The sequence below is a fragment of the Fusarium keratoplasticum genome, chromosome 15, assembly GCF_025433545.1.
Source record: "Fusarium keratoplasticum isolate Fu6.1 chromosome 15, whole genome shotgun sequence".
Lineage (NCBI taxonomy): Eukaryota > Fungi > Ascomycota > Sordariomycetes > Hypocreales > Nectriaceae > Fusarium > Fusarium keratoplasticum.
The window spans coordinates 144,601-159,548 of NC_070543.1; the positions used below are offsets into that span (position 1 = coordinate 144,601).

General features: G+C 53.2%; 6 protein-coding genes across 6 annotated transcripts; 4 read left to right on the plus strand and 2 right to left on the minus strand.

The window, feature by feature from the left end:
- Positions 1-3: 3 nt before the first annotated feature.
- On the plus strand, positions 4-1,852 carry NCS57_01488000 (Aa-trans domain-containing protein; the record flags this gene model as incomplete). Its single annotated transcript, XM_053064465.1, has 9 exons — positions 4-146; positions 209-339; positions 399-528; positions 589-911; positions 966-1,101; positions 1,155-1,287; positions 1,338-1,408; positions 1,475-1,583; positions 1,649-1,852. The coding sequence occupies 9 exons, from the start codon at positions 4-6 to the stop codon at positions 1,850-1,852; spliced, it is 1,380 nt and encodes a 459-aa protein (XP_052906093.1).
- A 557-nt stretch (positions 1,853-2,409) lies between these two features.
- NCS57_01488100 (Aldedh domain-containing protein) lies at positions 2,410-4,117 on the minus strand (the record flags this gene model as incomplete). The annotated part of the gene is made up of 4 exons (XM_053064466.1): positions 2,410-2,739; positions 2,793-3,668; positions 3,737-3,938; positions 3,996-4,117. The coding sequence occupies 4 exons, from the start codon at positions 4,115-4,117 to the stop codon at positions 2,410-2,412; spliced, it is 1,530 nt and encodes a 509-aa protein (XP_052906094.1).
- A 1,137-nt stretch (positions 4,118-5,254) lies between these two features.
- Positions 5,255-6,683, plus strand: NCS57_01488200 (uncharacterized protein; the record flags this gene model as incomplete). The annotated part of the gene is made up of 4 exons (XM_053064467.1): positions 5,255-5,274; positions 5,341-5,513; positions 5,565-6,379; positions 6,435-6,683. 4 exons carry the CDS (start codon positions 5,255-5,257, stop codon positions 6,681-6,683), a joined length of 1,257 nt encoding a protein of 418 aa, XP_052906095.1.
- Positions 6,684-7,495: 812 nt separating this feature from the next.
- On the minus strand, positions 7,496-10,360 carry NCS57_01488300 (Alpha-L-rhamnosidase; the record flags this gene model as incomplete). Its single annotated transcript, XM_053064468.1, has 3 exons — positions 7,496-8,579; positions 8,632-9,929; positions 9,986-10,360. 3 exons carry the CDS (start codon positions 10,358-10,360, stop codon positions 7,496-7,498), a joined length of 2,757 nt encoding a protein of 918 aa, XP_052906096.1.
- A 697-nt stretch (positions 10,361-11,057) lies between these two features.
- NCS57_01488400 (MFS domain-containing protein) lies at positions 11,058-12,694 on the plus strand (the record flags this gene model as incomplete). Its single annotated transcript, XM_053064469.1, has 4 exons — positions 11,058-11,264; positions 11,332-11,629; positions 11,685-12,009; positions 12,061-12,694. The coding sequence occupies 4 exons, from the start codon at positions 11,058-11,060 to the stop codon at positions 12,692-12,694; spliced, it is 1,464 nt and encodes a 487-aa protein (XP_052906097.1).
- Positions 12,695-13,187: 493 nt separating this feature from the next.
- On the plus strand, positions 13,188-14,246 carry NCS57_01488500 (Epimerase domain-containing protein; the record flags this gene model as incomplete). Its single annotated transcript, XM_053064470.1, has 1 exon — positions 13,188-14,246. One exon carries the CDS (start codon positions 13,188-13,190, stop codon positions 14,244-14,246), a length of 1,059 nt encoding a protein of 352 aa, XP_052906098.1.
- Positions 14,247-14,948: the final 702 nt, after the last annotated feature.

Sequence of the window (14,948 nt, forward strand, 5' to 3'; positions counted from 1 at the left end):
GCCATGGCGTCCTCCCCAACAGATTCCATCCAGCATTCGCCCGAGAAGGGTAGCCCTCGTCGGGGGTCGGGAGAGGACTTGAAGTCCGAGGTTATCGAGGATGGTGGTGAAGTCTTCCAGCAGGCGGAATACCGTGCTCTTGGATGGTTAGATACCACCCCCGCGCCCCGGCGCTCGACCAACTGAGATGCTGACTCTGTGATGATAGGATTCGAACCGCCATCATTCTCTCAAAGCTTTGCTTCGCCACTGGTGTCCTGGCAATTCCCTCTGCATTCAGCATTGTCGGTTACGGACCTGGCATCATCCTCCTCGTCTGCTGGGGCGCCTTGACAACCTGTACGTGAGACGCGTGTTGCCCCTGGTCTTTGCGCAATGAACACTAACGCCGTTCCAAGACTACGCCTACATCATGTACGCCTTCCGAATGCGCTATTCTGGCGTCCATAATATTGCAGATGCTGCGGGACTCATGGGCGGTCCCATTGCTCGCGAAGTTGCCGGAGGGCTTTTCCTTCTCACTTGGATGTATGTATACCCCAGAGCTCATCATGGTGAAAGGTACCTTCTTGCTAACCCTACGAATAGCCTGGCAACTGGTTCGGGCTTTATAGGACTGGCGCAGGGGTTCCAGGTTCTCTCGAGCAAACACGTCTGTACCGTGGTCTGGACCTTGGTTGCCGCTATTTGTACCGCACTGGTCGCCAGCATCCAGACTCTAGGCAGGTTGGCCATCCTGACATGGATTGGATTCGCCTCCATCTTCACAGCCGTCTTCATCGTTGTTGTCGGCGTTACGCAGGTTGATCGGCCTGCTGCCGCTCCTCAGGAAGGCCCATTTGATATGGAGGTTTTGGCCGTTGGGACACCTACTTTTATTCCTGGATTTGTTGCCGCCATCAACCTCTTCGGTAAGCTATGCCTCGTCATTTCAGTAGAATGCCACATGCTTACAAGAACGGTAGCGGGCTATGGCTCCACGCCGACCTTCATGCCTGTCATTGCCGAGATGAAGACTCCCAAATCCTTCACCAAGGCCCTTTTCTCCTCCCAAGGTTTCCTGGTTGCCTGCTACATCTCCTTCGCACTAGTTGTCTATGTGTAAGCATTTCCTGATGTGTGGAGTTGGAAATCACTGTCTGACTTGTGAGCAGGTACTGTGGTCAGTATGTCGCCAGCCCATCGTTGGGAAGTGCTGGAGGAACATTGGAGAAGATTGCCTATGGCGTCTCGATTCCGGGCTTCATCATGACATCCACTCTTTGGGTCCATCTTGCGGCCAAATTTGTCAGTTGCTCTCCTTGAGCCCGTTGTGGCTCAGCTAACAAAATGCCCAGCTGCTCGTCCGCATCCTTCGAAATTCTGAGCACCTCCAAAACCACAGTTTGATTCACTGGACAGTCTGGCTGTATGTTACTCCACCCCCATCTCGCTCAAACGTCATCCCAGCTCCATTTACTGATACATTAATTAGGGGCTCTACTATTGGCATCAGCGCAGTTGCATTCATTATTGCTGGAGCTGTGCCTTTCTTCAGCTATCTCATTGGCCTCATCGGCTCGCTCTGCTGCGCTCCGACTTGCGTACGTTGATCCATCCCCCCATTGAAGGCTTTGAGAGATTATCCAGCTGCTAACACCCGAGATAGTTGATCATTCCCGCCTTTATGGGTTTGTACATGGACTGGGAGTCACGTGGAACCAACAAGGTCAAGCACGTGCTGTGCTACTTCCACATTTTCACTGTTGTTCTGGGGGCATTCATGACCGTTACTGGAACCTACACGACCATCCAGAGCATCATCGATGCGTACAGGCTTGGTACCGTGGGAAGTCCGTTCACTTGCTCTTAATTCACGGTTATAAGACTAGAAGGGGGAAGTGTAAGGCAGTGTTGTCGTCGCCTAGCTATATTTTGTCTCCCATCAACTCATATCACCTTGGCATTACTCTTCTGTGTAGCCTACTTTCCAATCCTCGTAGCGGAAGGGAGATTATGATGACATAGTGACTAGCAGACTAGAATACCATGTAAATAATGTATTTCTTTCGAGCTTGTGGAACTGTGAGCATGTCAGGGGAGCTGCTGGCTTCACGGGGCCTCGCCAAGGGATACCAGCTGGGCCACACTGCTGGTTACTTTAGATGAAAGACGTGGGCGAGAGTTTATTCTGATATATACCATTTTCTTAATACCTTCTTCATGGAGTCCACGTTCAGAGTTGGGGATTAGATCACTCAATAATTTTCTTACGAAGCCCGAGATGAGGAGCCCGTTCTATACAGACAATGGTGAACAGCGAGTTGAGCGAACAGCAGAGAAAATAAGCCCGAAGCCGTGACCGCATTGAGCGCAGGATGGCATATGTACTCTATAAGCGTGAATTTGAGTTCTAGGAACCCAACACATTCAATTTCCCAAATTCACATGCACCGCCTTCGTCTGCGTGTATGCATCGAGGGCGTACTGTCCGAGTTCCCGGCCAATGCCAGAGGATTTATACCCCCCAAAGGGAACCCCATAGTGTGTATCGCCCGAAGAATTCAAGAAGACCATGCCAGCCTGTAGCCTTCTCGCCATTTGGTGCCCCTTGGTGATGTTTTCCGTGAAGACTGCTGCAGAAAGTCCGTAACAGCTGTTGTTCGCCTTGACCAGGACCTCATCGAAGGTCTTGAACTTGGAGATGGCGACAACAGGGCCGAAAATCTCTTCCTGAACAATCTTCATATCCTCAGTCGTCTACAATTAAGCATAATTAGTTGAGCGTCCAAGCCGGTCGGGGGTCAACTTACATCAGCAAAAGCGGTGGGTTCGATAAAATACCCCTTCTGTCCATGTGTGGCACCACCGTAGACGAGGCGGGCACCGCTCTTCTTTCCCTCTTCAATGTACGATAGCACCTTCTCATACTGTGCCTTGGAGATCTGCGGTCCCTGCCAGGTGTTTGGATCAAAGGGGTCCCCAAGGAGGTGATGCTTTCGCGTGACCTCGGCAAACTTTTCAACAAAGCGATCGTAGACACCTTCTTGGACATAAATCCTCGAGGTCGAGATACAAGTCTGTCCTTGATTATCCATGATGCCCACGTGGCACCATTTCACAGCTTGATCTAGGTCTGCATCGTCAAAGACGATGCTGGGGTTCTTCCCACCACACTCGAGGGTGATGTTCTTCAGGTTAGACGCAGCAGAGCGCATGATTGCTCTTCCAGTGGTGGTACTCCCTGTAAAGGCGATCTTGTCAACATCCATATGCTCTGCGAGAGCTTTTCCGGTAACGCTTCCGAGACCAGGCACGATATTCACAACGCCAGGAGGGAACCCAGCTTCAACAACTAGCTTGCCGAAATACAGAGCAGAGAGGGGCGTCTGTTCGGCGGGCTTCAGGACGATTGTGTTGCCACAAGCAAGAGCAGGGGCGACCTTCCAGGCCAACATCATGAAGGGGAAATTCCTACATCTCTTAGCATGCATATTCCAGATGGCAGTGCCGGCAAGATACCATGGAATAATCTGTCCGCAGACGCCAAGAGGCTCACGCAGTACATACGCAAACTTGGAAGGATACGTTTCAACCGTGCTCCCGCTGAGTTTGTCTGCTGCGCCAGCATAATATTTGAAGACGTTGTGTGAGGCAGCGATGTCTACGTTGAGAGCTGCAGAAAATGTCTGATGAAAGCAAAAACAAAGTGTTTAGAAGGAAGAACATGAATAGAGGAATGCCATTTTTCTCTTACCTTGCCATTGTCCATCGCGTCAATGCTCGCAAGAAGCTCACGATCCCGGTCAATGAGACTCGCAAGTTTCATGAGGAGATTCCCACGTTCAGCGGCCGGGAGCTCCGACCACGGACCCTCAAAGGCCCGCCGAGCAGCAGCAACAGCAGCATTGACATCGTTACCGGACGCCCCTGTGAAAGTAGCGATGTCTTCCTCGGTGCTGTCTCGGAGGTTAGTCGAGATTTGTTAGCAAGAGCAACCGAGGAAGAGTACGCACGCGGGATTGATGACCGTGAGCGCATCTCCAGATGCTTCCATGAACTCATTATCGATGAAAAGTCCGGTTGGCTGAGAATACTCAAGCCCATTGGGCAAGGTGATATGGAGGGATGAAGCCATGGCTGCCTGCACTTCAGGGAAGAATGTGATGAACAAGGTGAGAGCTAAAACTGAAGATTTCTCCTCAAGCCTGCTATTCTTTCTTTTTGAATTTTCCCGGTTATTCTTCTTCACATCGACTGTAGCACATGTCTGGTCACATGGGTCGGGGCCCGGGGGATAGGGGGAGCGAGATCTGACCGAGCGTCGCGTTTTTCCGGCGCTAGCACTTGTCCGCGCCTACATTATCAACAACACCGGGCCGGTTCCTCATAGAGGGGGGGCTATTCGATTCATTCAAGAGGTCTTTCCACCAAGGCTCGGGCCATTTCGGTTCATTACTTCAACTTCCTCCCAGGATATACATTTGAGGGCAGAGAAGTGTGAGAATTTGCCCCATATCCCATCTCAGAGGGGTTTCAATTCAGCCAGGACCTGCTCATTCCTAAGAATGAACCTGGCGAGTCCACTGTGCCAGTCCCCGTCCACCTAGTCGAATTCATGTTGGATGCCTTCCAGGTCCGGAGCGAATAGTTTGAGTCATGTATCCAAGATCTTGAGGAGCTCGAGCCGCTCGCACCACTTTCAGCTGCATCTACCCGAGAGGCACTTGAGGTTACGGGCCAGATTGTTTGTAATTCATCAAAAGATGGGAGTATATGACATGAGCCAACGGGCAGTGCTGTTCAAGTAGTGATCGATCGTTCTTCACCCACAATTGGGTCATGTCGTTTGGCTGGTTGCCTGAGGCCACGCAGACCGCTACTTGGCGGGGTATCAAATTGCATCACCAGCTCTTGTCACTACTCGCAGTCATTGATCTCCCTATGCCCAGCGTTCCGGCCTGCGTGCAGCACTATGCGACCTGTAAAGGCATGCTTGCAGTGTAGGAGTGGAAAGCGAAGATGCGACCGGACAGGCGATTTGGCATGTTCTCAATGTATCCAGCGAAACCTGCCATGCTCAGCCGCCATCAATAGCCTCCAGTCCGCACAGTCCCTTCCTCCAGTTGTATCAACTCGTTCCAGCGAAGAGACCATTCACTTGGTCGATCTCTACTTTCGATTCATTCATGACCAGCCTCACAGCCTCTTTCACCAGCCCTCCTTCAAAGCAAGCGTCGTCGCGGGCACCGCCTCTCCGCCTGTTCTTCTGAGCATGATGGGCATGGCGGCACGGTACATTCGCACACCCTGGCCGGCATTGGCTCATATCATTTAGCGACTAGGTTGACAGAGCACCAGGTTTGCCACACAGCCCGACATACGCTCCCGCGGGCCCGTGTATTGCGCCCAGGGAAAGGTGGCGTTGAAGGACGATCTCGAGCATATCTGCATTGAGAACATCCAAGCGTGTATCCTGGTGGGAAACAACTCTATGGGTGATTGCCACGCAGATGTTGAGTCGTTATACTTTGGTACATTGCTCCGTGGATAGGACACGACTCGTGGCTAATCATGTCATCCAGCACTTGCCAATCGCATGGCTCAGATGCTTAATCTTGGCATTTGCAACGAGGCTGATGATGGAATCACGCGCGAAACAAAACGCCGCATATTCTGGACTTGTTTCATCACCGACACCTGGGCCAGTGGTGGTTCAAACCTGTCGCGCCAGTTTGGATGGCAAGCCAAGCAGCCCCGGGTGCCCATGGACGAATACGTCTTCTCCATGATGATGCCAGGAGACCCGGATATCGCTGATTCGGAATGGAGGCCCGGACTATGGGGGCACATGGTGAGACTGGTCAAGATATACACCCAGATACAACAACTTCACAGGGAGCTCGCCGAGACAGACACGTGGGACGAGGCTCTGATGGATGAGTCGGTTCGACGCCTCGAAGCCGATCTCGACGCCTTTGAGCAGAACCTCGACCCCGGGTTGGCATTCTCCATGGAAAACCTGGCAGCGTTTGTAAGCCGGGGCCTCGGCAGCGTCTTTATTGCTTTCCATCTAGGCTATCATCACTACTACACGCTGCTCTTCTACCAGTACCTCGACCAGCGTCGGCCTTCTACGAGGAACGGCAAGAAATATGCAGATCGCTGCAAAGCTCACGCGGCGATTATATGTGATGTGCTCAAAGCCTCGCGGGAGGTTCCCGGAGCCCCGGCACTGTACAACATTGTGGGCCATGTCACGATTGTGTCTTCTTCGGTGCTGCTGCACACGTACCTGTTCGGCGAGCCTCATGAGCTCGAAGACTCCAAGAGTCGCCTCGAATCGAACCTCAAGTCACTGGTACAACTACGAAGCTACTGGCCGAGCGTGGAGCTTATGGTATTGAGCCGCTGTGAGGCAATATCTTGCATCTGTTGCTTACTATTCGTCGCAGATAAATCGGCTGGTGGTGTTCCAGAAGAATTGCATAAGATCTCTCAGCAGAAACACCCACCGCTTTGACAAGTGGATGGTCAAGTTCCTCATTGCACATTCTTTGGCACTTGAGGACAAGGCGGATGATGCATGGCCTGATTCGGATGCGAGCCAACTTGGAAATGTTCACTTTGAAAGGAGCCGCGTTACTCAATCTATGATGATGGACATACAAAACTCGGAAACTTTTGGAGGAGCCGCAGGGTAGCCTGAGAGGTCCTTGCAGGGAGTGTGAACTGGGGCGATATCATCTGGAGCAGGCAAACGCAAGGCCTGGACTCGTTTTATGTATAATGCACAAAGCATCTCTACCTTGACATGCGGAAGTGGACGGGCGGTTCAATCCATGAGGCATAAGTTGACTTCCTCTCAATCTTGGCAGTTAATCTCGGTGGTTACTCAAATCCTCGCTCCAGCAAAGTCCCGCTCTTGGGCCTAGCTTTGGTCTGGACTTTGCAGGTTCCGGCTCGTAGGTAACTAAGCATGCAACCCCTTACTTTCGGGGTCATCTCTTGGACGCCAGACAAGGTGGAGGAGCTCTTGTGGAGAGGGGGTGGCACTAGCTAACGAGCATCCACCTCGTGCCGGCTTTCAATCCCTTCAGCCAATAGTTCAGCTTCAAAGCCGGGAGTAGGTGAACTGCCAACCAGATCACAGTAAGGCCGGGGAGGGGCACCAATCAAATCGGTGGAAAGCCGGCGCCAGAGACAACCCCTGGATAGAGTTCCGTAGCCCCCGTGACGGAATGTTTCATCGGATCGGGACCTTCGACAACCTTGAGGCCCGTGAAGGGTGAGGACAGGCGAGATGATGGCTAGCTCAAGGTATGTCGCGATTCCGCTTCCACGTGTGCTCAATCTACCCTCAGCCCATTGACTAGGGACAATCCAGTGCCAATGCCTCAAACGTGACCTTGGCACTTATATCCGTGGAATTGCTACAAACATTCACTTTACGCACCACAAGTCTGGTTCTGGAACCCCGGGAAAGGAGTCTAAGAGCATGTACTAGACTGTCGGTCTAAGCTGTGATGTCTAATCTATAATGGCCCTGGAGCAACGTCAACGTCTTGCCCTTGAAGCTCCTAGTCTCATTGACCGGCAGCCTCTGAATCTCCGCCGTGCTGTTCTCACATGGCAGAACAAGCTCGCACAAAGTCCCAGCCGGCACGCTGACATCTACATCAGCCTTTGCCTTATCCAGTTTGCCTCTACGGTCGAAACGAACTGATATCAAGCCATAGGGCGACTCGATCTCCCCCTCGACATAGTCAAACTCGGCCTTGAAGCATGGCCTGAGCCTCCACGTGCGATACGCGTCCGTCAGCGGCCTGACGCCGAGTGCCGAGTCGTAGAACCACTCGTATATCGTCCCGAGCATGTCGTGGCACTTGGAGCGGCAGTTGTCCTGCCAGAACTCCAGCAGGCTCGTCTCCCCACGCCGCAGGAACCGCATGTACGAGGGGTGCTCCTCTTGTCGAATCATGTTGAGCACAATGTCGGGCCGGTCCACGTCCTGCTCTGCCAGCGTGTTCCAGAGGTACTTAAGGCCGATTTCACCGGCGCGCATGACATGCCCCGAGTCTTCGGCAGCGGCAACAAAGGCTTGGATGACGTCGGCGCGGTGCTGCGGTGGGACGAGACCGTGCTGGAGGGCTACAGCCTGGGCTACCATGGTACGGTCCTGTGTGTTGGGATTGTCCCGAGAGGTATAGAAGGCGTAGGGAAACGTCTTCTTGTCAGTGACGAGGAGCTGTTGGTTGTAGACAGCGTATATTCGTTCAGCCCAGGAGGTGAATCTTGCCTCGTCACTAGCGAAGCCCAGTTCCTTGGCCATCATGGCCACGTTTTGCAGGCACTTGTAGTAGATGGCCGTTTCGATATTTGCTTGGTGGTTCCCAAACGCAATGGCGTAGCCCCAGTCCCCGAGGCCGTGTTCGATGAGCCCGCCGAGCCGTTCTTTGCCTAGCATGTATTCCATGTACTGTACGCATGGTCGATAGATCTTTGCAAAGACACTTGTGCTACCGTAGTAATGTTTGACAAGCTCTGGGAGCAAGCAGACGGCGCCTCCCCAGGTGATGGTGTCATGCATCGGACCACACCTTTCAACCCGTGTCAGTGGTTACCAGAGCGAGAACAGAAGAAAGGACATACATGTATCTGACCAAGGGCGCCATAGTGGGTACAAGACCGGAAGGGTCTTGGGCGTCAATAATGTCATCCAGGATCTTGGAGTACACAGCTTCCATATCTCGCACGTACTGTGTGGCCGGGAAGAGAAGAGATGTCACCTCCAGCCATCCAAACTTTTCGATCTGCGGACAGTCGGTGTGGTAGCTAAAGATGTTGGAGCTAAATGTCCAGTAGCAGGCGTTTATCAAGGCGTTGACATCTTCTTTGTCCGTCTTGACGAAGCCAAGCTTCGGGGCGCCAGATGAGACGTGGCGAGCAGTCAGAGAGTGAATGATGGGAAGACCGTCCTTGCCGTCAAGTGAGGCTCCTTCGATCTGGATGTATCGGGCGCTCGTGAAGCTAAAGTCAGGCGTCCAAACTTCTTGCTCCTCTTGGCCTGAGAGTGTGATCTTTGAGTAGACACCCGTCTCGAACTCCTTGAACAAGGGATCCGGCATGAGTACCAGGCCGTCTTCTCCGATCGTCTCCGAGTACCTGACGCGATACTCTGCCCCGGCGATGCCGCTGGCTATGACTCGTACCATGATTGACGCATTCTGGCCGAGATCGTACATGATGACCCCTGGCTTGACCACGACTTGGCAGACAGGTGTAAAAGTGTTGTGCAAGATGACGGGATGTTGGCTCTGGTAGTGCAACTTGCCTCTTGGCCCCGTGAGCGGCTTAGCAAGCTGCCAGTCTACATCATCAAAACCTGGTGCATCCCAGCCAACTGGATACGCCCGCCTGTCATGATCTTCAGAAGCGTAGACATTCGCAAGCGTCGTGGCGCTCTTGCGGACCTTCCAGCTCGGATCGGAGATGATACACTCATGCGTACCATCCGCATAGTGCGCATGGATCTCGGCAAAGAAGCACAGTTCGTTTCCGTAACGCACGTACGTATTATCCTCATACATAGGCCAGAAGAAGCGATCTCCTTGGTCCCCGGCGTAGAAGCCATTGCCCACATGGGCTCCGATGGCATTCTCCCCTTGGGAGATGTGCTGTGTCACGTCGTACCCGACAAACTGGACTGTCCTGTGATAGTTGGTCCAGCCGGGGTCTAGTACATGCGACGAGGCCGACCTGCCATTGATGGCAAGATTGAAATGGCCCAGGCCCGAGGCAAGAACGATAACGCGTGAAGGCTTGCACCGGAACGTGAAGGATTTCCGGAGATAGAGAGGCTTGTCACTTCCGTTGCCGATCCATACGGCCTTCCAGCGGTTTACCTCATCCTCGAACCAAGTGCGGAATATGAGGCTAGAGTGCGGCATCTGTCTGGGTCAGCAATCTCAAGGCAGGGAGGGACATGGAGGTGTCTGGTATTCACATAGGTTTGGTTCATGCTGTAAGGCGGCAGCAGTCTCGATGACCGAGGGTACGACGTGTAGAACTCGTTGATGGAGCTGATGGCTTCATTCCCATGCTGGTCCCAGACGGTCACGGTCCAGTAGTAGGGCGTCGTCGACTTGAAGCCGTCTCGAGGGTTACAGAGGATGTTGCGTTGCTCATTGCTCTCTACGCGGCCAGAGTTGAAGCAAAGGCCGTGCTCGTCGACGACTTTGCTTTCCGACACGACGATGCGGTATGCCACCTGTTTGCCATGCTCGTCGGCGACGTCGAGCTTCCAGAAGACTCGGAACTCGTCAACGTCGATGCCGATGGTTTCGCCAAAGCCGTGGATGCCACAGCCGATGACCTGCATGGTGAATGTTGTTGCGTGTAGAAAGTGTGGACGATCGATTCAGACTTCGGGGGTCGGCCTTTTGACGCGAAGCCGAGTTGCCCCTGGCTTGTCTTCGGGTCAAACTGGCCCGTTTGATGGGTGACCGCTTGATACACTCGCGAGCCATTTCCTGCTGTCTGACCTGACTTCCGAACAGAAGGACCCGCGATGCGGATCACTAGCTCTAGATGTCGGTGACGGCGTCGATGGAGAGCGCCGGAAAACTCGACAAAGCCGGGCATGTGTCTCCATCAGCCAGGTGGTGGTGGTGGTGGTGGTGGGGTGTAGCTAACAAGCTGGACCTGGACCTGCTCCACGCCGCTTGCTCGCATGGACCCCTACCCTACCAGTTCTGTGCTGGGGAAGCATGGGGAACGAACCATGTTTACCAAAGACGGTGACATGTTGGCAAATCTTGCAAATGAAGGTGGCCATCACTCGGTCTAGATGCCCCCGAGATCACCAGACAATCGAAAGCCCCAGTCTAATCCCCGGGCAGAGAGTCCCTGGCGCTGAATCGAGAGTTACCCCATCAGCGTGTGGCTCGCCAACTCCTCCGCATTGCACCGACAAAGCGAATCCGGGGTAGCGTAGCGCTATATAAACCTCCAGCATCCCCAGACTTTGGCTCCATATCCCTCCTTCAACCCTATCTCACTCTTCAACGACAGTAGCCATGCCCAGCGGTGATGCCATCACCATTGCCTCGGCGGCCTTCCTGGCCGTCGGAGGTTTCCTCTTCGGCTACGACTCGGGCATCATCAGCTCCACCATTGCTCTTCCACACTTCAAGCAATACTTTGATTCTCCTAGCGATGACACTGCTGGAGGCATTGTCAGTTCTTTTCAGGGCGGCGCCGTCCTCGGAACTATGATCAACATGGTCGGGATCCCCATTCCATCCAAGTCTATGGCCAAGTGAGACTGACTTGTTACTTGCTTTCCCCTAGGCTGTCGCGGATATTCTTGGTCGCAAGATGACCATCTTCTCCGGGTCTGTGGTCTCGCTCCTCGGTTCGGCTCTGCAGGCCGGATCCACGTCGATGGCCATGCTCATTGCTGGCCGGTTCATCGGTGGTGTGGCCGTGGGCATGCTAACCAGTACGATCCCGATGTACGCCTCTGAGATCTCTACACCCAAGTGGAGAGGTGCTCTGTCTGGCCTTCTCCAGTGGTTCCTCAGCTGGGGCTTCCTAGTGGCACAGTGGCTAGGTTATGGATGCTCATTTTCCAAGACAGACTTTTCTTGTTCGTCACGGCAACCCGGTGGATGTTTCCATCACGTCTCGCTAACGATTCGCAGGGCGATTCCCCCTCGCCTTCCAGTGCGTCCCTGCCCTGATCCTCGTGACCGGCATCTGGTTCCTGAACGAGTCGCCTCGATGGCTCATGGAGAAGGATAAACATGAAGAAGCACGAATCGTCCTCAATAAGCTACGAAAAGGCGAGAATGCTTCCCAGATCGACCTCGAGTTTATAGAGATCCGAGACGTCATCGCCGCCGACCGGGAGATTGGCAAGGTGTCTGCCATGTCCATCCTCACAAAGCCCTCGTGGAGGAAGCGACTCTTGCTCGGATGTGGAATCCAGGCTTTTGGGCCCCTCTCTGGCATCAACGTTATCAACTAGTGGGTCATGTCGTCTTTGGTTGTTTCAAATAGTTGCTAAGCCTTGACTAGCTATGGACCTCGTATCTACGAGCTCTTGGGCATCGGCACACAGACCTCCTTGATGATCATCGGTATTAGCGGTGCTCTCTCCATTGTCTACTGCACCATCGGTCTCTGGATGCTTGACAGAGTCGGCCGCGTCAAGCCACTCATGGTCTCAGCTGCCTTCCTCGGTGCCTCTCTTCTCGTCAACGCCGTTCAAGCACAGTACATCAACCCAGACAATGCCAACCAACTACGCTCCATGGTAGCTATGAACTTTGTATTCAGCCTGTTTTATACTCCTCTGGGTATCATCTCCTGGGTCTACCCGGCCGAGATCTTTCCCGTCGAGGTACGCGCCCTAGGTAACGCCATCACCACGTTTACGAATTGGCTTGTCAACCTTGTCTTTGCGCAATTTTCCCCAAGCGCACTCTCCCATATCGGATTTCGCTACTTTTACGTCTTCTTCGTCTTTAACCTCATCGCCTTCCTCTGCTTTTGGCTCTTTTACCCTGAAACCAAAGGCCGCACTTTGGAGCAGATGGATGTCCTTTTCGGCGATCAGCTCGTCCCTCACGCACTGGATGACCCGGTTGGTGCTATGGCTATGCAGAAAGAAGCCTCAGTGTCGGCACATGTTGAAGAAAGGCAGGTTTAACTGGGCCTACTCAAGTATTCAGCTCAGAAGATTTCTACCCCCTTCTGGAAGCTCGAAATGAGGCGCGTTCCCATGCACAAGGCCAGGGGGCGGGGGCCTCAGAGCAACTCTACAGAAATACTACAGCCGTAGCACACCTGAAGCTTATGCGTTTCCATGCACAGGCGTTTAGCTGCAAGCCAAAACACGACGCGTTTTCCCTTCTAATTGCCCGTGCCATGCCTATAGAGTGAAATTGATTAAGCCATTGACAAAGAGGACGGACAGCACGCGATCGTCACTCTCAGCATCACAACAGGTCTACATAGCTCTGCCTATACTGTCTATCGCACCACCCAGGTGCATTTGTAATCAAGGTCAATCTTGGCATCACCTCGAGATGGATTTGTCATCGCGACAGCCTTTAATGAACCATGACCCAGAGTTTAGAAGTTGCATTTCCATTCACAATCTGTTTGCGTTTAAGATCAATCTTTGCTCTCAGTCTGCGACTATGGGCGCCAAAACGGTTCTGGTTACTGGTGCGAACGGCTACATCGGAAAAGCCGTAGCCTGCGCCTTTGTGCGTGCTGGATGGGTGACATATGGGCTCATCCGTTCCGTGCAGTCAAGCACATCACTAACAGCGGAGGAAATCATACCAATCATTGGCAGTATTGACGATGTCGTCTCCCACAAAGCCATCGGAGCGCTTCTTCCATCGACTTTGGATGTAATCGTTTCTACCACGGAGAACACTTTGGACTACGTGCCGCACTTCCAAAACATAGTTAGTCTCCTTCAGACTCTGTCAATATCCAGCACGGCGAATGGTGTACGGCCATTGGTGATCTTTACCGCAGGAAGTAAAGATTATGGCGTTGGACCTCATCTCTCTGATGACCCCGGCGTGGCACCACATGACGAATTGTCGGACCTTCGTCCACCTCCATTTGCTGCTGCTCGAGTGCAACATGCACCAAGAATCTTTGAGAGCACCAACGCTTTTGCGGCTGTTCTTGTCCGACCGACCAATGTCTATGGCCGAGCGTCAAGCTATTACAGTGTCTGCTTTCGAGCTGGCTCTAGGGCAGCGTCGGCCGAGAACCCACGAGACCGGATTCTTATCGCGCCAACACAGCCCAGTTGGATATGCCATTCGCTGCATATCGACGACTGCGCCGAGGCATATGTTGCCATCGCTTCTGCACCCCGACAAACCGTCGAGGGTGAGGTATTCAATATCTCATCCGAGCGTTATGAAACGGCCGAACAAATTATCAACGCAATAATCAAAGAGTACGGCATTGCAGGCGGAGTCAAGTATGTAAATCTCAAAGATGTTGCAACCGATGAGGATGCTTCACTGGCAATGGCGATTGGCTTTCCACAGTGGACAAGTTCGAAAAAGTTAAGGATGGCCACTGGGTGGACCGACCATCGTTTGTCGTTCTCGAGCGCATTTCATCTCTACCGACTATCTTATGAAGCGGCTGCGCAGCTGAGAGACGAGAATGTGGGCAAGATTGGGAAGGCTATTAACTCACTAATGTCTACCGTTGAAAGTGTATGATATTAAAATACATCCTGGACCATCATGGAGATGGCAAATCGAAGCAGTATTAGTCCAGCTGTCAAGGAATCCAGGGCGAGTTCGATGTACAGAAAAGACCAAGTGTCATCTAATTCGATTTGAGGCTGTCCTCCCGCAGACCTGACTTTAGGCCCTTCTTCAATGGCCTCAATGAGCTTTATAATAGGCACCCTGTTGTGTTTCAGAGCGCCGGTAGCGGCATGCATTCAGTAGAAGAGAGGAAGAGGGACAGTCGGGCCCATGTTCGGGACGTTCCCTTGATCAGAGCCCAGGGCACCGTTGCCGGCCATGAGTAATTCGTCCAGTGTGGGAAAAGCCAGATGATGAAGAGGAGTCTGTGTGTAGGCGCCATGGCCGACGATACGCTTCAGAGGGCAGAAACGCAGTTGCCCAACTGGTGCCTCTCTGGGCGTTGTGCGGTGGTTGAGTCTGGTACGCGACAACCTCAGTTGACCGAGCAGCCAAGACTGGCTGGGCGCGCGTCTCGGTGGCACGGCGAGAAAGAAAACGTACTTGTCTAGGAGAGTCGTCTGGGGAGCACGACGCAGCGGCTGCCAGTCTGCTTGGCCAACAGGAGGCTCGGGCGTGAGACTTGCCCCCTGAACTGGAACAAGATCGCGACCGAGGGGCTTTCCAGGCGCGTCTGGACGGCTCGCCTCCCCACTCGCCTCCAGGTTGAGG